This window comes from Musca autumnalis, unplaced genomic scaffold (assembly GCF_047663935.1).
Source record: "Musca autumnalis isolate F117 unplaced genomic scaffold, ASM4766393v1 scaffold_3, whole genome shotgun sequence".
In the NCBI taxonomy this organism is placed as follows: Eukaryota; Metazoa; Arthropoda; class Insecta; order Diptera; family Muscidae; genus Musca; species Musca autumnalis.
This window is the reverse complement of record NW_027411866.1, coordinates 56,339,696-56,366,880: the sequence shown is the minus strand read 5'-3', so window position 1 is coordinate 56,366,880 and position 27,185 is coordinate 56,339,696. Positions and strand designations below refer to the sequence as shown.

The window sequence follows — 27,185 nt, the reverse complement described above, 5'->3', positions numbered from 1 at the left end:
GATGGTGACGATGACCTCGATCGCTTGCGCTCTCTCTACATTCACGCGCAAAATGACCCATTTTGTCGCAATTGTGACACCTACCCTTGGCCTTAGTTGGTGCTGCCGTATACCTTCCTTGTAATACCCGCTTCATTGCTGCCTCGATCTCGTTAACACGATATTTGGGTTCATCGAACTCGGTATCCAGTTTGCGGACCTTGTGAGTCTGGGGATTGGTGATTATTCTTGCCGTCTCTTGTGTAAGGGCGTACGACACGGTTTCAGCAAATGACGATTTTGGTGACGCATACGTTGCACGTTTGATCTCGGCGTCACGTATACCATTCACAAATGTTTCGATTTTCATACGGTCCAACAATGGATGGTTTTCTCCTGGATACGTCATTAGCACCAAACGTTCTACCTCCGTTGCGAAGTCCTGTAAGGTCTCATTTGGCTTCTGTATTCTTCCCCTTAATTCCATTAAGTAGATGTTTTGCTTATGTTCGCCACCGTACTTACGTTCGAGTGCAGCCATTATATCCCCATAACTGTTTCTAGAAGCGGCGGGAATACTCTGTAATACGTCAGCAGCATCACCCTTCAATGCCATAAGGAGTGATACCGCCTTTTCGTTGTCGTTCCAAGAATCTCTAGCAGCCACTGTCTCGAACTGTAATTTGAACACATTGAAAGAGGTAGAGCCGTCGAACACTGGAGGCTTAATTTTTAACGCGTTATGGATAGCTCTCACTGGACCGCCTTTAATTTCCAGTTCCGACATTTTCTTTTCTATGCCCAGAATCTTCTCATCTTGAGCCAGAAATTTCTCGTCAACAGACAAAATCTTTTTATCCAACTCTTTAATTTGTACCTCCACGTTTTCTACTCTCTTTTCAATCACCATCGTGATGTTCTCGAGTTTCTCGTTAATTGTTCTAGAATTTACCTCTAATTTTTCCTCTAATTTCCTGGAATATTCTTCACTCTTTCTGGAATTTTCTTCAACCATTCGACAATTTTCTGCTTTCATTTCGTCCATTTTAGCATCTAATTTCTCCATCATTTTGGAATTTTCTTCACTTTTCTTATTCATTTCCTGCATTATCATAGCCAGCATTGATTTCAAATCGTCACCCCTGGCAGCTACCGATGAAACTTCCTCAACAGTGGATTCGCCCTTTGCCGGTAACTCGACTTCCTCCTTATCGTCGAACTCATATTCATCGATGTTCATTCCACGGCGCTCGAACTCTTCCAACAAGCGTTTTTGTAGTTCGGCCTTGTTGCCAGTAGAACACAACTCCAACTTACTTAGCTCCTTCTTCAAGTCTTCCACTCGTAGATCCTTAAACTTCATTGTAGGATGATCGCAATCTCACTTCCTGACACCAATTGTTACGGAATTAGATTTAACTAATCTCCGTGTAGACGTTGTTTTATTTCCCGATACGATTTGCACCAAATAAAACAGGGTTCGTTTCAGATTACGTTTCTACAATGCTTTAATTAATTGATCACACTTATTCGGAGCTGACTGTTATAGCTAAGTACACAGCTTTACTTTACTTCTTTACTAGTCGATGTTTACACTTCGGTATAAAGTTCACAACTGCTCACTGTTTGCCCGGCATCTCATATTTATATGCCCACATTTGTCGTTTGGAAGTATCTAGAGCATGCATCTGGCAACATCGAGAAGCCAACTAACAACAAACACACAGACGCACACTCGCACCTAGCGAACAACAACAACACACATATACGGGATACAAACACATAATACAGACATGACGTAATGGACAAAGTAAAGTACAACAAAAACAAATACTGGGCGATAATTGAACGATTATGGCAAAACAAATGGAAACAAAGGCACATTAGTAACATGTAAAGAACTAGAATGATGAAGATAATTCTACATGGTAGTTGTTGTTGCTTAAATAAAGTAACTGCGTAATAAAACTTTACGTTACAATTCAAATTTTTAAATTAACGGAAATTAAACTAATTTAACATAAATCTATCAGTTACATTCGTAACAATATGATACTTTTTATAGCCGAGACCGAACAGCGTGTCTTATGACACCACTAACTAGGCGTTTACACCAGACAGTTTGTCTTCAAATACAACTCTGATCTACTAACACATACATACATTTGTCGGCTGTCTTCCAGCTGTCCATCAGTTTTTCACAGACAGTCGGGTTAACAAATTTTTGACATTTTAGTGAAAAAGAAGTGAGATGATAATTCAAATGTGGTGAAAACAAAAGAATATGTACAAAAACAAAATATGTGAACGGAGAACGAAAAGGAATCGATGATTTTAATTCATAATTTTACAACTCTTTTGCAGTTGTCTGGACGCCTACGTCACACAGGCAAGTTTTGGGTTTTTGACAATTAATACATGAACTCAACTGTCCTGTTATGTGTAAACGCAGGGTTATAGAGAAGGTTTACATGACAGAACTACTCAGGAAATGTCGCCAGCTGAGAGGTATTTTTGCCACAGTTGAATATGTGATGTTGCAGACGGTGGTGCTTACCATTGCATCACGGTGGCACCCACGATTTGACACAAAGTTTTTAATGTTGATAATGTTGAGGATATGATATGAAATGAAGTGAAGTGAAAAGGTCTTTTCGAAAACCATCGTATTCTGCAAATAATAATAGTTTTGCCTTTTTCTCTCACCTGTGAAATTCTCGAGGAAGGATCCTGTGTACTATCCGTTCTTAAATTGGAATTCTTATAGGAAATTGGCAGATTTTCCAGAGAACAATTAACATCGATATACTCAATGTCTTCGTTGACACTAAACGGGCGCAATGGTAAATCTTCGGAACCTGCCACAACATCCTTGCCCTTTGAATTTTCCGTATTTGAGTCTACTTGTGTCTTAGATTCATTTCGACGCATTGGTGGTACTGCTGCCGATGCTGCTGCTGTTGGTTTAGAAGCGGGATCCCTAGTTCGAATTGCTGCCTTTCTTACCAAATAGAAAATTCGTGCATAGCAGAACACAATACAAAGACACGGTACCATAAAGGCTAAGACAAAGAGAAATTCTTTAGGTGTGTGACCGTTGTCATCTGGCAGTATAGAGCACGAACCGATAGAAATGTCAAGTCCAAATTTTCCCCATACTCCCCTCCAGGTGGGTATCATAATGGTAAAACTTAACAACCAAGTTCCAAGGACCATTAGCGCCAAATATCGTCGCTGATATATTCTACAAAGAGAGGGTACGTTTTTTTCCAATTTTCAAATTCAAAGCAAATCGAATAAATTAACCTGGTATATTGACGAGGATGTGCTATAATTACATAACGATTAATTGTAATCAAGGACACGGTAAAAAGTGATACCGCCAAAAGGCCATATCGCAACAGTGGAAATAGACGACACAGCAGATCTCCATGAATCCATGCCCGCCGCAGAAATGTGGATGCTGCCAACGGCAAATTGAAACACCCGAACAGCAGGTCTGATACTGAAAGGTTTATGATGAACATAGCTGTTGAATTACGATTCTGCAACAAGAACAGAACGGACGCTCGGTCAGAATTAAAAATAATTCATATCAAATTTCAACTTCGAACATACCTGTTTCCCTCGTGATAATGCGAATATTGTCAAAATATTTCCCGGCACTCCGATTACGACAAATAGTATACAACCTATGGTGGCTATGTTAAGTAGTTCATCTGAATAAGCAGCAAAGAGTTCGTTTGTTTCTCCCGATATTTTATTTGTCAGAGTAGAAACATTGAGCGTTGATGGCATTTTCTCTGAAAATATGAAGAAATTTATTAAAAACCCTTAACAATTAAATTGCAAATATCGATCAAATATAATCCAAAACATCATTAAAAAACCAGAACTGATCAATGTCGGGCGATTATATGATACCCTACACCACTGTAAATATATAAAAAATTAAAAATTTTTTTCTCTTCCGTAATGAAAGTACATACTTTGCATTAAAGTTTTGCATATGTATATAGAGAGTGGTGTATTACCCAGCAAAAATTAGGATCCGTTAGTCATTATGTAATATTATGTAAAAGTACAGTGCCACAGAGCGATTATTTTCCAATACGCCAATTATTTTAACATGAGGATGAGCTAAACTGACTATAAAAAGTCAAAAAATATTTAGATATAAATTAGTCAAAAAAAGTTGGTTTGTAACTAATTAAGAGTAATGCAGATATGGATAATTGTCCATTGCCTAGCACATCTCCGTGTTAAAATAGTTAGTTGGTGTAATAGAAAATAATCGAAAAATAACCAGTTGTGGTTATTTTTAAACTAGTTATAAACTACATACCTCTAAAATAATTTCTCAGTTATGTTTCCTTGTTTTTGATATGTCGAGTCTATCAAAACTAGCTTGTTTAATTGTATGTTGCATTTATATCGAAATAATTACGAATGTGTATATGCGAATTATTTGCGCCGAAAACACACTATTGATCTCTAGATGACTTTTCAACTAATTTATAGTTGGTTATAGTATAAATGTGACTATTTTCAAACTGGTTGATAACTAGTTGAAAAGTAGTGCAGAGATTGTCAGTTGTCCATTTTTTAGTTTTCAATCTGGTTGATCTATAGATGACTTTTCAACCAATTTGTAGTTAGTTGTAGAGTAATGCATTTATAGCTAACGACCTTTTCAACCGATTGAGAAAAGTCCCGCAGGATGAGAACAGATGTTAGGGTACATGTTAGCGTTTAAACAACCCTCAATATTCGAACGCGGGGCCTAGTGTATAGTGTTTTCGGCTACAAATCAGAAGTTAGCATGATCAAATCGAGCAGAGAGCGAAATAATCTCACAAATTTTTATTGTATTGTTCCAAAGTAATCCGGACACTCGTTAATCCGGACAACGCGGTAATCTGGACACTAAATTTTTTTACATTGTAGACTCGGTAATCCGTACATCTCATATTTTTCTTACCTCGAGAATCCGGACATCAATATTTTTTCCTTTCTTGAGCAATAGATTCTTATTTATTTCATTGTAGTTTTCATTCGTAGCAATAGCAATTGGTGTATAAATAAGAAAAATTTAGTTTTTCAACTTTTTCGGTCCAAATCTCGTCTTTCTGGCTAGCCACCGTTGACTCAGCTATACAGTCAATATGGAATTAACTATTTGAATCTGTCGAATGATTTTTCTACCCTTCAACCATCGATGGCTGACTATGATAAGCAACAGTAATTTAAACCTAGTGTTGGGTAGCCTAGTTCCCCTAAAATCGATGTTGGTTGTTCCTTTCCTCTAAGGGAACTGGTTCATTAGACATCCGATTAGTGACAATGTCCATTGGAATTGTGTAATGTATTCCAATGATATTTTATCTACAGATGTTTAAAACATTTAAAGCTAACTGACTTTTTGAGTTACCGATAAAAGTCAAAAGAAATTGCAATAAATTATTTAAAAAACGCATGACTCCTTTTATGCTCATTTTTTGATATAAAAAATCACCGGTAACTACGGATTGTTATATTGTATTCTCGTATTTATGAAACCAATAGATTTAAATTCCATTCTCTTATTCGTAAGCTATATCATTTATATAAAACAATAGCTTTTTTGGTTTCGACGACAAGGTAAAGTCAGTTGCTAATGTTCATAGAACTGGTTAAAATATATATTCACCATAATGACATGAGTGCATTTGAATTCTGAAGTTATATCACAAGTCGTAAGAGGCTCACTAAGAAGTTTATATCCTTGAAAGGAAAACTTTGAAAAAATATACACCGATTGTAGAGAAGTTTTAGACTACAAAATTACAAGGAAATATCACCTAAATTACGCTGAAAAATAAAATTAAGAAGTAAATTTGGTTCTCAGGAAAGCTGCTTAAAACGGTCGAAACCCTGGATATTTGCTTAATATGGGTTCGTTTACCATAGATGGCAGGTTATTATTCAGCCCAATCATGAATGAAAATTCCGTGCGGAATTTCTCTCTTTTCCCTTCTTTGCTATCACAAACAAAAAATCCGCACGGAAAAAATTCCGATGGAGAAAAAGTAGGTATCATGAACGCTCTCAAACATGTGTTTTCCTCCAAAAAAAATCTCCCTTGCAAAACTGAAGGGAGTTTACAGAAAATCTTAGTATTTCCCACAAACTTTGTACAAAACATGCACAATAAACACTTTTGTTGGGATTTTATACTAAAATGTTTTACTTGTGGTTGGAAATTTATTAAAAATTGAACAAATTTTACAATATAACATCACTTTGCAAACTCAGTCACTTTTTGTACCGATCAACGATGTGGGATGAAAGAATTTTGGACATACAAAATTGGTGCAACAATTATTGAAAAAACACTGGATAAAAGCATATTTTCAATTATTTTTATTTCAGAATTCGTATTTTTTCAATTTTTGCCAGTATTTAATTAAAAACACTCGTTTCTAACACATTCATGATTAGTGGCAGTTCCATAGCACAACGGAGTCAATTGCACTGTCTTCTTAGAAATTTCCAATCACATCTGATGTTTTTCATAATTAGTAACATCTTCTGAATGTCTTTGATGTATAAAAGTGTAATTTATCTGATTAAATTTGTTGATTTTGTCTAAAAATACAAACACTTAAAATTTTCTCTTTGTTTTCACAACAATTAGGGCACACAAGGTATGAAATATACCCTTCAGTGATGAAAAATTCAATGATTATTTTTCTCACATTATTGACGATAGGAGGAATGTTTTCTTGAGAAAAATCTATACCGCGAGAGTTGTATTCCGCAAGAATATTCATGATTGGGCTGATTACACTGTGCCACAAATTGGAACTCAAGGTCTGTGCGGTGGAAAATTCCTTTTGGAGATGAAAGCCCTTAGTGAGTATATTAAGAACCCAAAAGGAAAATTTCCCCATAGGTCCAGTTTCTGAGATATCGCGCGATGAATTTTTTGAATTTTCGCCTATGATGCTTGAAAAAATAGCTTTATATCTCTGTTTGCCGTTATTGTAGCTTCGTTTTGAGATTACAGGTCTTCAATCAGATCGAGTGGCGAATCTTTTTGTAGAACATTTCATTCTTCTAACTCAATTCCTTTCATGTCCTTTTCGTCCTTTCTTTCTTGAACCGTAGTAAAAGTACCACAAGATGAGATTTTACAGAATCCAAATATTCCACAAAAATGTTGCTCAGAGAATTTTAGGTACGGTTCTCATTGACAACTAATCGATATTGTCACGTTTTCATTGTCTTTTTTGACATTTACCCGGTTTTTTTTTTCAGAAAAAACCTATGTTTTGTTTTTCTGTATATTCGTTATTTGTTATGTATTGGTAGGTAGACATACCCATTGGTTATCGCTTATTTTGACATATGGGATGTATCTGAAATATTTACCATATATAGCTCTCGATATGCTGAACACGTTAATGACAAATTTTCTTGGAAAATAGATCCGGTTATCTAATATTTTGAACCGGATATAGCGATATAAAACCCGGATTTTGTACCGATTTTAAGTAACCGATTAAGCTTATATGTATACCATTAGAAAGCTAATAAAGTTGCCAATCAGGGAAAGTACATTTTTTGACAGCATCTTACCTAAGTTCGGTGCTAAAACAAAAAACCGGTATTCTTTAACCGTTTTTAAGGAAAAATATCACTGCGCGTAAGTATGAAGATAAAAGGTGGGTGAAATATTCTTTTTGCCGATGAAAGTGGATGAAGTTAATATTATGAACCCGGAAGGACAGTTATGCCATAGGTCAAACTTCTGAGTTATAGCGAAATGGAATTTATGTTACGGGTTTATTGTCGTGCTCTTAAAGTTCATCAAGAATGTATGCATCACTCACTGTATGTTTGTATTTGTTTCGTTTTTCTGTGTTGGGAGCAGCATATCCCGGAATGCCTGCTCCGAATTCTTTTGGTCCGTGCCGGGACAAAGGAAAACCCAGGGCCAATATATTTGTGCTCGGTTTGTCACATCCGCATCTTTACCCATATCCATTCTTCGGTGAGATGCAATAGATGTCAGGATTGGGAGGATTTAAGGGATTGCTCTGGACTTGCCCACGCGAGGGACTACGATAGGGACTATGTTGCTGCAGGCTGCGCGAACACAGCCCCCAGTGAGTCGTCGTAGTCAGATTACGAAACTCCTTCGTCGTCGGATTACGAAACTCCCCCGCAGTCCCCCCAACAGCAGCCTCACGCGCAACATTTAACACCAGCCGTTGTTGTTCCAGTCCCAGAAAATGCATCCTTTTTGCAATTTATAGCAATGGACTCCGAGGTAAGATCGATGAAATAGTGGACTTTATGAATCGGAAGAAGATCAAGGTCGCGGCGGAAGGAAGGATCGCACCAGAGGTGGAGGTGGGGGATTAGCTTTCCCTTTTGCACCAGTCTGTTCAATATAGACCTATCTCGCTTGACCCTGCCTCTAACGACCCGTACATGGAATGTATGGGGGTAGCAGTCAGGTGTGGAACTGCCGAGATACAGTTGCTGAACGTACACATCCCGCCGAGAAATAGCTGTATCTCAGATTATAAGCCTGACATTAGCCCGCTGTGGCATTCGGCCCTCGGAATCGACCAGAGGGGTATAGCGCTGGCTGAGCAGATTGATAGGTGTACGTTTTAATCGGTCAATGAGGACGCCCCTACCAGAATTAGAGGAGCGTGTCACAGTTCGCCAGACATAACCATCGTGTCACCTGGTATGACAAATGACGTCAGCTGGCAACCCGCCCCTTCCATTGGATCAGACCATCTCCCCATAATTGTCTCCATCAGTAGACCACCCGATTTCATCACATCTGAACGCCGCACATTCGTCAATCATGGGAAAGATGATTGGCCGAGTTTCAGAGAGTTCACCAATCGCCGGTTCAGAGAATTGCCCAATCCTTCTGATGTTCGGGTAGCGGAAATGACGTTCCGAGACATCATCAATGCTGCAGCCGCTCGCCATATACCTGCTGGTCGAATACCCGAAGTAAGACCAAATTTCCCAGCAGAGGCGACGTGATTAGCAAATGCGTGATGAGCTTCGTCGAACCAACCCCGACGGCCCCAGAGTCAGGGAGCTGACACTGGAAGTTAACAGGCTGGTCGGCGAACATAAGCGGAACAAGTGGTTAAATCATCTGAAGAGTTGCAACATTGGAGCCGGTATAAGTAAATTGTGGGCAACGGCAACGAAACCCGGAAGGAGGGATGACAGGACCTCTGTCAAGTTTGGCGACGTCACGTTTACTGACCCGAAGAGGTGTGCAAGTTACTTCAATGGACAGTTTGTCGAGCACCCCGAGAGTGACAGGGCGAAGAGAAGAGTGTTACGTCGCATTAGATCTCTTCCTTCTGAGGATGAACCACCACAGTTTACAATGGATGATGTTGCGAATGCAGATATCCACCACTAAATCGACGGCCACTCTGTTCACCACATGGACGGCGCAGTATAGAAGAGAGTTGAATATCTGGGTCGATGGTAGCAGAATTCCGACCACAAATTGCCCCAAAATTCTAGGGGTCACATTCGACACCACTTTCACGTCGTCCGTGCATGCCACAGCTATCTGCGATAAACTGAAATGTAGGAACAAGGTCCTCAAGTCCCTAGCCGGCAGCACTTGGGGTGCAGATAAAGAAACCTTGTTGGCCACGTATAACGCGATCGGTCGGTCTGTGGTAAGCTATGCAGCGCCAGTTCCCGAATTTATGTGACACGCAGTGGGATAAGATTCAAATTTGTCAGAACGCCGCCCTGAGAACAGCAACAGGGTGCCTCCTCAAATCTACAGTGGACCATATACGAGTACATGAGGAGGCAAAGATTCTTCCAGTACGACAACATAATGAGGTGCTATCGTTGCAGTACTTGCTCGGGTGTTACCGTGAGCGTCATCCCAATCACCATCCGCTGGCCACCGATACACACAGGCATATCAAGAAGGATATTCATGCTCTAGAGACGGCGGTCCAATGTAGGAGAGAACCTCTAGATCAGCAGGCATATCAGGCAAGTTTGAACAGCATTCTCACGGACACAGTTGCTAAGACCATAAGCAATTATTGTGTGAATGAAGTGAATAGTTTTGGCTCAATTACGCTCGGGATATTGCAGTCGCCTAAATTCCTATTGGGCGGGAATTGATCGCACCGTGCAAGACATCTGCGCAGTATACGGCATGGGCCCGCACGATACTAAGCACCTATTCATGAACTCTGGACCAACCGATGCACCAGCTACCCAACCATCGGCCGCAGCCGATGTTGCTGGCTCAAAAGGACTGGCTGCTGTTGAGGAAGGAGCTCCGACCAAAATACCGGCCGGGAAAGCTCCCACCACCTCAGATAGCTCTGCTAGTAAATGGGCCAAAAAGAGGAAGGCGTACCACAGAGCAATGCACTTCCTCAGGAAGTTCATTGAAAGGGAACCCTCTCTATAACGCTGAGAGAATGCAAGCTAATCAGGATTAATCTCAAGGTAGTGAAAAAGATCGAAAGATCTCACCCTCACTTACCCAAGGGAAAACCTGATATCAGCAAGCTTTCTCTTATTACGGCAAACGAAGAGGTTAGGTCAATGCCTACATCGACTCCCACAGCCCCCAAGGGCCAAACTGGGAGCGATGTTGACATGATCCGTAAACCATCAAATGATTCGCCTCCTTCGACCTCAAAGCTCTCTTCAAAGGGATGTCCCGTCACACAGACAGGGCAAACCTCAAAGAAGAAGGCAGCCAAGCCGAAGGGGACGCATCATTAGAGTTCAAAATCTGGGAAGTCCGACCGAACACCGGTCTCCGCACCTGGGGGAGCACCTACCAAGCCCAATCCATCTCCACCAAAAATCGCGGTGAAGAGAGACAGGTCAATGGAGGAGCCACTCCCCAGTGCAAAGAGGCCCACTTCAGGTCAACAACCCATTATTCATACCTCCCCAGCCGGTTGCCCTAAGACTGGGAACAGGAAAGATGCCGCAGCCAGTTCAGCCTCACAAGCAAACTTGGGCCACAAGGAATCTTCCAGTTCCCATCTCAAGACCAACAGCAGGGGAAAAAGAACAAGCAGACCGATGGTGCCGGATGAGTTGCGAGCAGCGGTCATCGATAAATCTGACCCTGATTGGATAATCAGAGAGGATCGATGGCTACTTATCGAAACTCGTCTGCGTGACATCGTGTTCGCAGGAGAAGGGGAACCTCCTAAACACACCCAATTTGGCAGTGCCGCTCCATACAGAGGCGTTAGGGTCATCTGTTGTGAAAATAGGGAATCTCTGGATTTCCTCACTTCCACGATAGAGGGTCTTGGCGAACTCTGGGAGGGATGTCAATTGGCAGTCGTTGGGGTCAACGAGGTCCCTTTCAGAAGAGTGTTGTCAGCTTGGGTGCCACCTCCACCTGTGGATCCCGCGCGCATACTGACCATACTCGGCAGACAAAACCCCAATCTCCGGACCAGCACATGGAATCTGGTCAGCCACAATCCGGAAAATGGAGGTGTTGCCATCAGGGTGTCAATAGACACTCAGGGGCAAGAGTACTTAAGGACTCGTGAGGGCAAACTACATTTTGGTCTAGGATGGATCAGATTCCGCCTAGGACGAAAGTAGTGGAGGAACGGAGGCAGCAGCCGCTTCGCATAATGCAGATTAATCTGCATCACTGCAAAGCGGCTGCTGCTGAACTTCTTCTAGCCCTCAAGAAGTCTGAAGTTGACATCGTCTTAATCCAGGAGCCTTACTTATACAAGAATAAGGTTGCTGGGTTAACGATAGCAACTACACCACCTTCGCCACATCCAACGGGGACAAGGTAAGAACCTGTGTAGTTGCTAAGAAGAGTCTTAAACTAATATTCCTCTCTAATTTCAGCGGAGGTGATATTACGGCTGTAAGGATGGAATGCAGCTCCCATGGAGCCACCATATTCTCGTCCATTTACATGCCATTCGAGAGCCCTGACCCACCGGGTAATGACGTGGAGAAGCTTGTCAAAGAGATGGGTAGCACTTGCCTCATCATCCTAGGATGTGATGCCAATGCTCACCATTTCCACTGGGGCAGCAGAGACACAAATGCCAGAGGTGAGTCCGTATTCGATTTTATCTTAAAATATAATCTCAGAATATGCAACAGGGGAAATGAATACACTTTTCAAAATAGAATCAGGGGGGAGGTTATAGACATAACCCTCACTAATAAAGACGAATCTATTATCAGTGACTGGAGGGTATCGGAAGAATGCTCCTTTTCGGATCATCGGAAGATATTCTTCCAAGTCTCTGTTAATGGCATTCGACAGCCACCATTTAGAAATCCACGGAAAACCGACTGGAACAAATTCAATGAACTAGTAAGCTCCAAGCTGGGAGTGTCACGATACCCCCAAACAGCCACAGAGGTTAATAGTGCAGTGAATCACGTGACAGAGGTTTTGGTGGACAGCTATGAGACCGCCTGCCCACTCACTTACCCAGGCAGAAGATGTCAACCGGTCTGGTGGTCGAAAGATCTGGCTAATCTCAGGAAGATTAGCAGAAGGCTCTACAATAAAGCCAACAAAACGAAGTTGTCCACAGATTGGGAGAACTACAAGGTATCTTTTAATAAGTACAACAGCGAAATAAAGAAGGCTAAACGCAGATCTTGGGTCTGCTTTAGCGAGTCTATAGAGGGAGTAAAGGATGTAGCCAGGTTTCGTAGAGTACTGTCGAAGGACCCTAAATCCATCGGCAGTATCAAGCGGGATGATGGCACATGGACTAACTCCGGTCTAGAAACTCTGGATCTCCTGGCCAAAAACCACTTTCCAAACTGCATGGATGCACCAGATCGCTCAGCCGATCCACCAATGTGTAACCAAGCCACAGGGGAAGTGAGTGTCATCGAGGAGATCATAAGTCACACAAAGATAGCTTGGGCGATAAACACTTTTAAGCCCTTTAAATCACCTGGTCCAGATAGTATCTTCCCTGCTATGCTACAAAATGCATTGGAGGTGTTGATACCACACCTGGATCATATTTATAGGGCCTGTCTACGTCTATCGTTCACACCGGTTCTGTGGAGGGAGGTCACGGTGACATACATCCCCAAAGCGGGGAAGTCAAGTCACACGCTTCCCAAAGACTACAGACCAATCAGCCTATCTTCCTTTCTATTGAAAACGTTAGAAAGATTGCTTGACCTAGGAATAAGGTCCAAACTTGGAAACAGTGTTATTAGTCCTGCCCAACACGCCTACATCAAAGGCAGATCGGTGGAGACTGCACTTAATGAAGTCGTTGGTTTAATCGAGAGGAATATGATGGGCTCAAACTATACGTTAGCAGCGTTTCTAGATATAGAAGGCGCCTTTAATAACGTCAAACTCGAATCCATCCACAATTCACTCTTGAACTTAGGTGTTTCCACTACACTGATCAATTGGATCGATGGAATGCTTAGCGGCAGGATAATCAATTCAAATATCGGTGAGACCTCCATTCGGAAGTCTGTCACCAGGGGCACACCACAAGGAGGTGTATTATCACCACTGCTGTGGCTCCTGGTGATTAACGAAATACTTAAGGAATTTGCTGATGACGTGGTCATAATGATCACCGGGAAGTTCCCACAAACGCTATCGGAACTCATGCAAGGAGCTCTGGACAAATTATCAAGATGGGCACACAACAATGGACTTGGGGTGAACCCATCTAAGACAGAGCTGGTTCTATTTACGAACAAGAGAAAAGTCAAACCATTCACCCTACCAACGCTGGATGGAGTGGCCCTAAAGCTCTCCCTAGAGGCCAAGTACCTTGGCATTATCCTGGACCACCAACTAACGTGGAAAAGGAATGTCGAGGAACGTGCCAAGAGAGGACTTATAGCCCTTTATTCTTGCAAGAACTCTATTGGTAAGAGTTGGGGTTTGAAACCACAGGTCATACACTGGATTTTTACGGCCATAGTTCGCCCCATTCTAACTTATGGTTCATTGGTATGGTGGAATGCTTTGAGTAAGACATACCTTCTCCGTAAGATTAATGTCGTTCAAAGAGCGGCATCTCTTCTAATTACCGGTGCCATGAAAAGCACTCCACAGGCTGCTCTCAATGTATTACTGGATCTTCATCCGATGAATCTCGTGGTACAGGAGTTGGCAGCAAAGAGTGTTCTCCGACTCAAGGAGTTAAATTCATGGCGTAACTTCGACTACGGCCATGCTGCTATCTTACGACAATCTGGACTATCGGTGGGTTTGGAGGTAATCAGTGACTATATATCACCACAATTACACTTCGACGACATTGAAGTTCGGATACCTGACAGAGAAGCCTGGACCCACAACTCCCTACCTCTACCCGGTATAGAGATTTATACCGACGGATCCAAGATGGAAAAGGGAACAGGAGCGGGCGTCTACAGCGATACCCTCAACTTACGGATCTCGTACAAGCTAAGCGAAAATTGTAGCGTCTTCCAAGCCGAAATCTTTGCGGTCACGAAAGCAGCAGAATTGATTAAAAACATGGAAGGGGATATAGCCGGACCGGTGACTATCTATGTGGATAGCCAAGCGGCCCTAAAATCACTTAGATCCCATTCAATCAAATCTGCTGCGGTCTTGCACTGCAGGAAAGCTTTGGAGGCCCTACGATCAATCGTTACCTTGTGCTGGGTCCCGGGGCATTGCGACATCGAGGGAAATGAAAAGGCGGATGAACTGGCACGTCGCGGATCTGAGTCAAACGACATCGAAATCGATAACTCAATCAGGCCACCCCTGTGTCACTTCATGCGGCTCCTAGAACAAACATACAGGGAGAAGGCTGGTCAGATCTGGAATAACGAACCTGGCTGCAAGGTATCAAAGGCAATCTGGCCCAACCTCTCCAAAAGGAAGACCACTTCCCTACTCTCTATGAGAAAACCCGATCTAAAACTAATGATTGGAGTTATCACGGGACACTGCAGGATAAGATCAATGACCTGCAAATGGGATAGAGATGACCCCACGGACTACTGCAGATTATGCGAAGACGAAGAAGAAACAGAGACGATTGAGCACTTATTATGCCGTTGTCCAATGCTCAGGACCAGGAGAGTTCAAACAATGGGTGAACATACATTATCATCTCTGACAACATTCTGCCAAGCCGAGCCGACAACACTGCTTCTTCTCGCCAAGGGTCTGAAGTGGCTTCAAAACGAACAAACTACAGCATCTTAATACGGCTAACCTCCTTACTCGCTCTCTCTCTCTCTCTCTCTCCTTACAAATAATCTCTCAATCCATAGCACTTACTTAATCATTCTCAACTATCCTCTAACTTACTTAATTATTCCTTTTTCCTATTTCTAAACTCGATATGCTATTATTTCTTTTCTTTTCTCCTACCCTTACTATAGGATGAACACAATGGACCATAAGGTCTCCGAGTGGAGTGGCTGTCCAACACGACAGCTGCGCGTCCTTTAACCTAACCTAACCTAACCTAAGCACCTATTCAACTGCCCCGCCAATCCTACTCATCTGACTCCAGTGGATCTGTGGTTACATCGAAGTAGCCACCTTCCTGGAACTGGAGATAGACTCAGAGCCAAAAATAAATCGACTCAGAAAATGATTCTATGTATGTATATCCCTAAAAGGAACTTTGGGTTTATCTCGTTTACTCATAAATTTTGAATAAAAATGAAACCTTGCTGCCATGGTAGAACAAGAAAAGGTAACAGCAATGCCCAGCTGACTTAACTGGGCTGTAATGTTAGTATCAAATTCCATACGACATTTTTTATATTTATTTCTATGTTCGATGTATATTAGATATATATTTTTGAAGAAAATATGTATTCATCAGAAAAAACAAAAACTATTTCCCATAAAGACTTTTTCATATAAATGACATGTAACCTCCTCCAAGTATTTCGGAATAAAAATTTATTGATGAGAATATAAAGTAAACATTTCAATTTGAAGGAATTTTAATTATGGTATTGATTTGTCAAGTAGTTTTGTTGATGTGAAGGTTCAAATCCGATAATTGTTAGAAATTTGTATTTTTGTCCTTATTTTACTTAAATGAATAACTTGTATTCTGCTCCAAAATTTTAATATTCTGCTCCAAAATTTTAATAAAAAATATTAAATATTTTTAAGTAATTTATCGTTCTAAAATAAATTCTTAAGATTGCTTTGGATGTAATAAACATAGATTTAATTTTGTTTGGGAGTAAATAGTGATCGTATGGTGTTTGCAGCTACTCAAGTCTGTGGTACTTAGCAAATCGATTTTGTGAACCAAATTTTAAAATAAGTGGAGTGGGGGAAAAAATTATATAAAAGTGTATATCGATATTATTTGCTGTTTGAGTTGTGAAAAGTGAGTACATCAAACGTATAAAGGTTGCAGAGGTTTGCAGACGAACATGTTATTTCTCTTTTTCAGCGACCACCTCACTCATGGGTTACCCCCTTTTTTAGCAAAGCCTTTTGTGGTGTTGGCTGTAGCGAAAACGAAAACGAATGAACCGATAATCATATATGTTTGTGGGCTTATTAAGTACCTAATAATCTTGCTTTAAAAGAGAGACTTTTACAAATATCAATTTTAAAAAAAAAAATGGTGAACAGCGAAATTCAAAATTCGATTTTTTACAAAAAAATGGACCGTTTTTGACCATAATCGGTCAAAAAATGTTTTTAAAGGAAATTTCTCATATATATAGACAAGATTTTGATGTATTCAATAAGCTCACAAAAATATGAAGTCTAAACGCCAATCAGTCATTTCGGGTGGATATTGAGGCCACAACATTCAAAATACCGAAAATTAGGAGGCATGGTTCTATGGGGGCTATAGGAAGACGAGGACCTATACCAACAGATTTCTGTTGGAACGTTATAAGCCCCAAACGAAGACTTAATACCAATTTTCAGCCATTTCAGTGTGATAATCAGACTAAAACCTCCAAAATACCGAAAATCGGCAGGTATCGTCCTATGGGGGCTATATGAAGGCGTGGGCCTATGCAGGCAAACTTCAAGGTGAAAGTATTATACCCCCAACGAAGACTAAATACCAAATTTCAGCAATTTCTGTGTAATAATGACGCTAAAATCTTCAAAATATCGATAATCGGGAGGTACCATTCTAAGGGGGCTATATCAAAACGTGGACCTACACCCACAATTCTCTGTTGGAATGTTTTATTTCTCTGCCGAAGACTAACCACCAAATTTGAGTAATTTCGGTTGGTCATTGTGCCTAAAACTTTCAAAATACCGAAAATCGGGAGGTACGGTTGTATGGGGGCTATACAGCGTTGCCGACAGTTTTTGATCGGAAATCGTCAAAAAAATCGTCAAATCGTCAACAAAATTTGGAAAATCGTCAAACAATCGTCAACATGGTCCAAAACTCGGTGTGGCTACCATTTAATGCGATTTTTCGCTGATATTTTTGTGAATAAGACTGACAACATAACATATACAACACTGTGCAATAAATCTAACCCAATATTACTTAAATACCGCTAAAAGAACAGCTCTCAGAAGATGATGGTTTTCCTATGGTTATCGAGTTTGCAGTAATTCAGCATGGTAAAGCTGGGTACACATTGTCATCGCTTGCTTGACAGTGTGACCGTCCATGTTTGTCGGTACACGTACATTTTAGTTGTTGGGCAGTCGTAAATCGATAAAACTTTTCATTCAAAAGTGGCTGACAGCTTAAAGAGGGCATTAGTAGGAAGTTAGTAAAGCTGGATTCATATTGTTTACAACAAAAATATATAATTAATATTTTATCTCGAAAACTTTTTAAGGAAGATTTTCATCCATTAACAAAAAATTTCGGCTGATGTAATTTGAATGTGAGGCAAAAGCTATGAAAATACCTGTATTCCAGATGTGTGCCTAAATATACATAGCTAGTCTGTCTAGAAATTGCTATAAAACATTAAAACAGCTCAAAAATCGAGTTTGGAACATTGTTTTCTTAAAATCTTTCGTAAAATTTGTGTCAAAATGTTGTTATCGTTTTTTATTTCATGCATTTCAGGCTTACGTGAAAAATCGTCATTTTGGACCATAAAATCGTCATTTTTCAATTTTGGGCCAAAAAATCGTCAAAATGACGATAAATCGTCAAATTCGGCAACACTGGGGCTATATCAAAACGTGGACCGATCATCCAAATTTTTTGTCCTGTAAATTGTAAGTCTATAATAGGTACGTGTACCAAAATTGATGCACCTACAATAACTCCTTCTATTTTTGGCCACAGTTAATATGAACTCGCGACAGTGTGCGACGTGCCGCACACTAAAACGCCGCTTATAGAGGCGGTACAACATTTGTTAATATGGTGTGGTATTTTGATAAGTTTGAAAAAATAAAGCCCTAATAAACATGTGTTTTCTGATTTCACAAACAAGAGATTAAAAAGTTTCTCCTTTTTCAATGAATTCCAAGCGACCTCAAACATATTTGCAAGAATTATACTTTCTGCGAGAAATAATGCATTTAGTAGAATGATATGGAAACATTCAAATTGAAAATCTAACGAGTTTTCATTCATGTTTTCCAAAATATTCAATGAAATGTAAAAAAAATATTAGTTTTTTTGAATTCCAATAATTTATAGACATTTCCTTATTTTGTTAACATTTATCTTTGACACTAACGTTACAAACAAAAACAATTTTCTATGTGGTTGTTGTTGAAATGTATTTGTTGTAGTACTTAGTTTACCTGGTTTGGTTTACCATGCCTTGCTGCTAAGTCGATTCTACTCCCAATTACATGGTACAATAATTTACAGGTAGAATTAAGTGCCAGCTGTTTTGATTCTCCTGTAATACTAGTGTCAAATTCAAAAATACATTTTGTATTCTTATTTCTATTTCCTATGTACATTAGGGATATATATTTTTGTAAGCAAAATATCATTCGGAATAAAAAATGTTTCCCACGAAGAACTCCGAAGATAAAACTGAAAAACCTCCCTCATATCAATGAAAGATTCTTCGAGTCCGAACGAACTGCCTCACATATTATGACACCACATATGGGGACGTTTCTTCAGAACAATTTCGTGAGGGATTTTAGCCACCGCAAAGTTGACGCCCAAGACGGACTACACAATAATATACCGAATATTGATACTCACACTGCGATCTTGCATATTATGAACATATTTGTGTCATTATACCCTACACCACTATGTGGGGAGGGTATTATAAGTTGGTTTTGGCCAAAAAGTTTGTAACGCATCGAAATATTGGTCGTAGACCCATACTTATATATACCAAAATGAATGTCTCGACGAGCTGAGACAATCTGGCTATGTGTGTCCGTCCGTCAGTCCGTCCGTCCGTCTGTCCGTCTGTCCATCTAAACCTTGTAATCAAGCTACAGGTCGTAATTTTGATCGGATCGTCACGAAATTTCGGATGTTGATGGGGGTCCCGGAGGGGAAGAACCCTATTGATTTTGATGATGGTCGGATAATATTTAGGGTCGGAATGGGCAAAAAACTTATGTGGATAAAAAGAAAACGTTTTTTTCCAAAGCAAATATCTCAGCTTCTATACGGGGTATACCAAAAGCAAAACCTGACAATAAAAGTAGAAAGTATCACCTTTATAATGATGTAAAGTAGGTTCTCGTAGGTGATCAAACAACGAAGATATCGCAATAGCTGCTAATAGAACACAACTTTTCATTTTTGCGGTTTTAATAATAATGACGAATATCACAGCTTTGGTTCGAGACCTTCCAAAAGCAAAGTCTGACAATGAAAGTAAAAATCCCATCATTACAATGATGTAAAGTAGGTTGGCGTAGGTATCCAAATAACGGAGATATCGCAATAGTCGGTAATACATCCATTTTTCCACTTTCCACAGGTCGCAATTTTAATTGGATCGTCACGAAATTTTGGGTGTTATTGGGGGTCCCACAGAGGAAAAAACCCTTTGATTTTTGATAATGGGCGGATATTATTCAGGGGTCGGAATGTGAAAAAAATATTTGGAAAAAAGACCAACGTTTTATTTCAAAGTTAATATCTCCCTTCTGTAGGAGGTATATCGAAAGCAAAACCTGGCAAGGAAAGTAGAAAATATCACCTTTACAACGATGTGAAGTAGGTTGTCATAGGTGGTCAAATCACACTACGAAATTTTGATCGGATCCTCACGAAATGTTGGGGGTTGATGGGGGTCTAACAGAGAAAGAAGCCTATTGATGGTTGGCATACATCCCACTTTTCCATTTTTTTATTTGGGTTGTACTGTCGATGCACTTAAATGCGTTTCAAAAAAATTGACCTGTGTTAATGAAGACATTCAGAGCAAAGGCGCTAAGCTATCCCAATTTTAATATTTTGAATTTTATTAGTCAAAAGCTTATGAACGGGGGTAGTGGTGTAGGGTATTACATAGCCGGCCCCGACCCGACTATAGCCTTGGCTCACTTGTTTTTTTATATGCACAACTTAAGAGAATATATTTTTGCCGAACAGGGCTTTTCTCTGTCATTTGTCTGACCATATATAAATAAATCCATAGGTAGCATATATTGACCGACTTTGCTCTGGAATAACTTTACATCAATGTTTATGTATGATGCATTAATCAACCTAGTGTCAATTTAAGATAATGTTTGCAATATGTAATTCCGTTTAGAACAGACAATATGTACTTAATTTTTTTCGCGACACTTTTTATGTTTTGTTTACAAATACCAGTGTCTCTTGCCTCTACCTGTAAAATAATTGTACCATGTCCCTATCAAAACAAATTACAGTAGAATTGCGATAGTTCGTAATTCAAGGGACCAGCCAAATTTTACGAGTTATCGAGAATTACGAAAAGTTATTTTTATACCCTCAGCATTTAGGCTAAAGAGGGTATTTACACTTTGATACGACAAAAAATGTGCCTCATCGAAATAATGGTTTTAGACCCCAAGTATGTTTGTACGATATCCGTTTCAGACAATTTTGAGTTGATCTAGCAATGTCCGTCCGTCAGTCTGTCTGGCAGGCTGGTGCGCACGATAACTCTCGAACGGATCAATCGATTCGGTTCAAATTTTGGGTATCGAAATATTTTGTCCAGATTCGATTTAAGTTCGAAGATGGGCCATATAGGTCCACTCCTTCAGGTACCTCCCCCACAAATGTTCAAAAATTATCGCACAACTTGTGCGCACGATAACTCTTGTAGGGAATAACCGATTTGGTCTATACTTTGCGCATCGTGTAATTTCTACCAAACTTATATGAGGTTCCAATATGGTTCCTTCTGGTACCTCCCACACAAAGTGTCGGAAAAGTTCAGTTTAGGACCTGGTCTCGAATCGCTTTGATTTTTGTTTACGCAAGTTGTATTCGCTGTCCTCTATACGACGCTGTAAGTTTCATTAGGGGAAAGTCCATACTTCCTGAGAAAATAGCCTGAAAGTTACAAAAAACCCTATGACACCGTGTGTAGTGGTTGATAACTCTCGAACGGATCTACCGATTCGGTCCAAAATTTGGCTTTCGTAATATTTCGTCCAAACTTAGTTCAAGTCCAAAGATGGATTATATCGGTCCACTCCTTCCGGTACTTCCCCCACAAAAGTTCGAAAATGTTCGGAAAATTTGGGCGTACGATAACTCTTGAAGGCAGTAACCGATTTGGTCCATACTTTGCACATTATGAAATTTCTACCAGACTTAGATCAGGTTCCAATATGGACTCAATCGGTAAACTCCTTCGAGTACCCCCCACACAAAATTTCGGAAATGTTCAGTTTAGGACCTGCTCTCGAATCGCCTTGGTTTTGGTTGTAACATCTTGTATTCACTGTCCCCTATACGAAGGTACACGTTTCCTCAGGGGCAAGTCCATACTTCCTGAAAAAATAGCCTGAAAGTTGAAAAACAAATCCTATGACACCATGTTTATGGGTGGAAGCGCCAGATAATTCTCGAACGGAAATGCCGATTCCGGCCAAAATTTGGTCTTCGTAATATTGTTTCCAAACTTACTTTAAGTTTGTAGATAAGCCATATCGGTCCACTCCTTCAGGTACCTACCCCACAAAAGTTCGAATATATTCGGAAAAATTGTGCGCACGATAACTCTTGATGGGAGTGACCGATTTGGTCCACATTCTCATAATATCTACCAGATATAGATCAGGTTCTAATATGGACTATATTTGTCCACTCCATCCCGTACCTCCCACACAAAATTTTGGATAAGTTCACTTTAAGACCTGCTATTGAATCACTTTGATTTTTGTTGAAGCAACTTACATTCGCTGCCTCAATTACGATGGTAAAAGTTGTTTCAGGGTCAAGTCCATACTTCTTGAGGAAACAGCCCGATGGGTGTATAAACCCCCTATGGCACCCCATGGTCTATGTCGGTCCATTCCTTTAAGTACCTTTTCCGCAAAATTTTTGAACTTTAATCCTAATCAACATTTTTGTCGGTTCATACGACGAAAATTTTGAAACCCCCTAAATACATAAGTTTTTTGTGAAAAAAGTTTTTCAATTTGCACAGGCTGAGGGTATATCTCTGTCGGCAAAGCCGACTGATACTTTTTTACTTGTTTTTTTACTTTTTGTTTTCTACTTTGGCACACTTTGCCTTGAACGTATTTACCCAATGTCCCTATTTACATTAGGCGAGTTTACTTGCGGCAATTTTGCTCGTTCCTTTTTAAACTTGCCTCTTGCATTTATAAAGAGCAATTCTGTTCCGACAAGTTTTGTTTTCAAAACAATAAAAATAATGTCAAATACGTAAAATATAAAAGGAATTGCCTGAAAATTGCCGGTACGAGCAATTTTTTTCCATTTCCATTCCCCTTACGTGTCTCTCCTACAAACAGAGACTTGCCGCAAGTAAACTTGCCTAATGTAAATTGTGACAAAGCAAAATTGTTCACAATAACTACCACCGTTGCACAGTAGGAAAAAGTACCGATCTAGCGTGCAGAAAATCAAAAAATGGACTTAAAGGGAACTATGGAACACTTGTACAGTATTGAACTAGAGTGTCGACTGTACTCAATGGCATATCTAATAATTAGAAATAGTCAGAACGGAATAACGGTACATTTAAAATTGATATTTTTAACAATGTTAACGATGAACTTTTTTAGCTGTAAAATTGCGATAGACGTGCGAATTTTGTGAATATATTATTGCAGAATCTTTTGTATTTTTGATATAACGTAATGGTATTTAAATAAATTAAATAGTTTTGTAACCCATAAGTTGTTTTAATTTAGACGTTTCTGAGTAAATAAATGCAAGGTCCACTTCTCTTAAATTCTTCAATTAAAATAGATGTTTGGAACTAGTCGAGTTTAGCTTTAATTCTTTTTTTTTTAATTTTTTATGTATCTTGTCTAGAATAATGTCTTAAATGTTTACCTGCGACTTTTGGTTTTATAGCAATTTTTAGGAAATATGCCAATTCGGAAAGGATGTTATTTTTAAGTTTTGTTCAAATAAAACTACGATTATGGGAAATATTTTGATAAATAAGATCAGATAGCAATTGGAATTATTCACAGCATAGCAGATAAGAAATTACAAAATGAAAAAGTCCGTCCTCTTATTACACCCTCCACCATAAATTGTGTATATTCAAATCAGATTTCAGCCATTTTGGTTGGATGATGTGGGTGAAATTTTAAAAATACCGTAAATCGGGTGGTACCATTCTATGGGGGCTATATTTAAAAGTGGACCTGTACCGATAATTCTCTGTCGTAGACAAATTCCAAATTTCAGCCATTTCAGTTGGACAATTCGGCTAAAATCTTCGAAATTAGCAAAATCGGGCGGTACCTTCTTATGGGGGCTATATCAAAAAGTGGACTTGTACCGGCAATTCTCTGTCGCAATATTTTATACCCTCAACGAAGACTAAAACCAAATTTCAGCCATTTCAGTTGCATAATGTGGCTAAAATCATCATGGGAGTTATACCAATATATATATAAAAATACAAATCGAACCAATATATCAATAAATGAAGTAAAATGCCAATCTAAGGCTATTCTTATCATAATTATGTATAAACATACAATGAAACATAGACTTTTATTTTCTGCACGCTAGATCTACATTTTTTGCCACTGTGCGTTGTCGGTATACCGTCACTTTGTGTATGTATTATGCCGCTTTTAAAAAAAATCGATGTCTGATTTTTTGTTATGCGGCATCCCCCTAAAACGTTTACTTTTGTAAGATTTTATGATTGCCAAAGTTTGCCAATCGGTATATGTTAACACGTTCCACTGAGGCCTCCAAGTTTCCATAGTAATTTGTATGGAGCAAAATGTGAATTTTCACGAAATTGCTCTAAAGGCCAAATTTATTGCCCAATCGAAGAGAAATTTTTAATAGTTCATTTCCGTGACTAAACAAGTACGAGGGCAGTTCGGAACCCTCTTAGCCTAGCACAAAAAGCGCGGTATAAACAGAAAACAGTTAACTGTTTTGGAAACTTCCATCTCTGTTAAGAACACATGTTAAATTTTGTTCCGATCTGGCAACTCCTTCATATAGAAACAGGTGTTCAAAAAAACGCATCCTCAATTTTTTTACAATGGAAAAATTAGAAATCATTAAATATTTACATAAAAAGGTTTATCGGGACAAGAAATTCATAATGATATGGAGAATGTGTTAGGTGAAATTGCTCCTTCATATGCAACAGTAAAAAATTGGGTTGCTGAATTTAAACGTGGTCGTACAAGCATTGAAGATGAACCACGTAGTGGACGTCCAAAAACAGCAACAACAACAGAAATTGTAGCCAAAGTGCATGATATGGTATTAAATGATCGACGAATAAAAGTGCGTGAAATTGCTAATATCATGGGCATCTCAAATGATCGAGTCCATTTAATTTTGCATGAAGAACTACAGATGAAAAAGCTTTCTGCAAGATGGGTGCCGCATTTGTTAACAGTCGATCAAAAACGCATAAGAATGAACATTTCTCAAGCTTGTTTGGATCGTTTTAAGCGAAATAAAATGGATTTTAAGCGCCGTTTCATAACTGTTGATGAGACATGGATCCACCACTATACTCCAGAGACAAAAGAACAATCCAAACAATGGACTGAAGCTGTAGGAAGTGCCCCAAAGAAGGCAAAAACAATTCAATCGGCTGGTAAGCTTATGGCAACGGTTTTTTGGGACTTCAAAGGTATTTTATTGATTGACTATCTGCAAAAGGGTAAAACAATAAATTCAGAGTACTATTGCAACCTTTTGGATCAATTAAATGTACAAATTCGAGAAAAACGTCCTGGCTTACAACACAAAAAATAATTTTTCATCAAGGCAACGCACCAGCGCACATAAGTGTTTTAACAATGGCTAAAATCAACGAATTAAAGTACGAGTTGCTTGACCACCCACCTTATTCTCCTGATTTAGCTCCCAGTGACTTTTACTTGTTCCCAAACCTAAAAAAATCCTTACAGGCAAGCTTTTTGCCTCAAATGAAGATGCAATTACAGTTGTAAACCACTATTTTGAAGACCTTGAGGATAACTATTTTAATCAAGGGATGGAATTGCTAGAATAGCGTTGGACTAAGTGTATTGAAGTTTCAGGAGATTATATTGAAAAATAAAAATATTTTTGAAAAACGAACTATTCTCTTTCATGCATAGGCGAAGAAGTTTCCGAACCGCCCTCGTAATCCTACAAAAACTTGTTAAAATCGGCTGGATTTTAATATAAGGCTATATTATAGGGCCCCAATTGGACAAATATACTATTGGCGCAATATCAAAATCGTACCCGATTTTCATAAATTTTTGTAGGATTTTTTTCCAGCCACAGCAATGAACTGGTAAAATTTTCTAATCGATTGGACAATAAATGTGGACTTTACAGCAGTTTCGTGAAAATTCACCATAGAATTCCGATTGTGCTCAAGCTTTGGCAATCATAAAATCTTACAAAACTAAACACTTTAGGGGGTGCCGCATAAAAAAATCTGACACTGATTTTATCCCTTTGAGTTAAAACCAGTCTAGTATGTATCTAACAACTAACAACAACAAGGGGTTAATTTTATTTGTTTGTTATCAAAAACAAAGTGGTTGGTTATAAAATTCGCATATATAATTTTTAAATATAATAATTCAACCAGTCCTAATGGGTTCAACATATTCGTTCACAAAGTTCTACCATAACTACAAAATGATAACAACAGTGCAAATCATTAGAAACGTTTGAAATTGTAATCTTCCAATAAAAAAACATAATAAAGAAAAATTGGTCAATAAGAATGGCGTCAGAGAAGAATCTTTTTCTTCGATATTCATACGAAATTATTCCGAAATCGTTAAGAAATCTGTACGAAAATTCGGAAGGTACATCCGATTTCCGAAGATTCGGAAGAAAAAATTTCCTTTCCGAATTTTCCAAGGATTTTCTTCAGATTTCGTTTCAAAATCGATCCGACATTTCGTTCCGAAATTATGTCAACCACTTCATACAACTTTCGTTAGGATATCGTTACGATTTCGAATTCGACATCGGACGTAGCTTCCGAATTTCGTACCGATTTCGATACGATGTTGGTACGACACATACATATGTTCTTAAGCTGAAAGCACATACAACGTTTGAGTAAAGTTTTGCGTTGGGCGTTGACAAAAAAACAACAACAGGGCGACGCCGACATCAAATTCCGGCGTTGATGTGTTTGCCGGCATATATTTCAAATGAATTTGAATTTTTCGGCATCATGCCCAACAGTGTAAAAACGGCCAAAACGACACAAAACTTTACTCAAACGTTGTATGTTTTTTCAGCTTTAGATGAGTTTTTGTGTTTAGTTATACGAGGTGACTAGAAAACTTTCTGACCTAGGCAGTGGTGCCATGCGTCATCGTCCGATAATTTTTACAACTTTCGACGTGGATAATCACGACAAGAGTGCATCGATCAAATTAAATCTTTGTATGTCGATAAAGGACCATCCTATAGCACTATGAAAAACTGGTTTAATGAATTCAATCGTGGCCGCCGCAAAACGAAGTTCGTGAGAGTTGTCCAAAAACGGCCGTTGTGCCAGAAAAAATAAGCCGTGTATGAACGGATAATGCATCGCCGCCATGTTATATACCGTGAGATAGA

At 39.3% G+C, this 27,185-nt stretch overlaps 1 protein-coding gene across 2 annotated transcripts in view; it reads right to left on the bottom strand.

The window, feature by feature from the left end:
- Positions 1-27,185, bottom strand: part of LOC141399556 (G-protein coupled receptor moody) — a 56,503-nt gene that overhangs the window by 16,540 nt on the left and 12,778 nt on the right. Inside the window, exons 1-4 of one of the 2 annotated variants that reach the window (XM_073978539.1) lie at positions 4,325-4,993; positions 3,598-3,782; positions 3,286-3,524; positions 2,686-3,223 (exon numbers count right to left, since the gene is read on the bottom strand). In XM_073978539.1, coding sequence (XP_073834640.1) covers positions 2,686-3,223; positions 3,286-3,524; positions 3,598-3,777 — 957 coding nt within the window. In that variant the 5' untranslated portion in view covers positions 3,778-3,782; positions 4,325-4,993. Of the gene's footprint in view, positions 1-2,685; positions 3,224-3,285; positions 3,525-3,597; positions 3,783-4,324; positions 4,994-27,185 lie in introns of those variants that run through there. The other variant, XM_073978538.1, reaches the window with a different exon arrangement.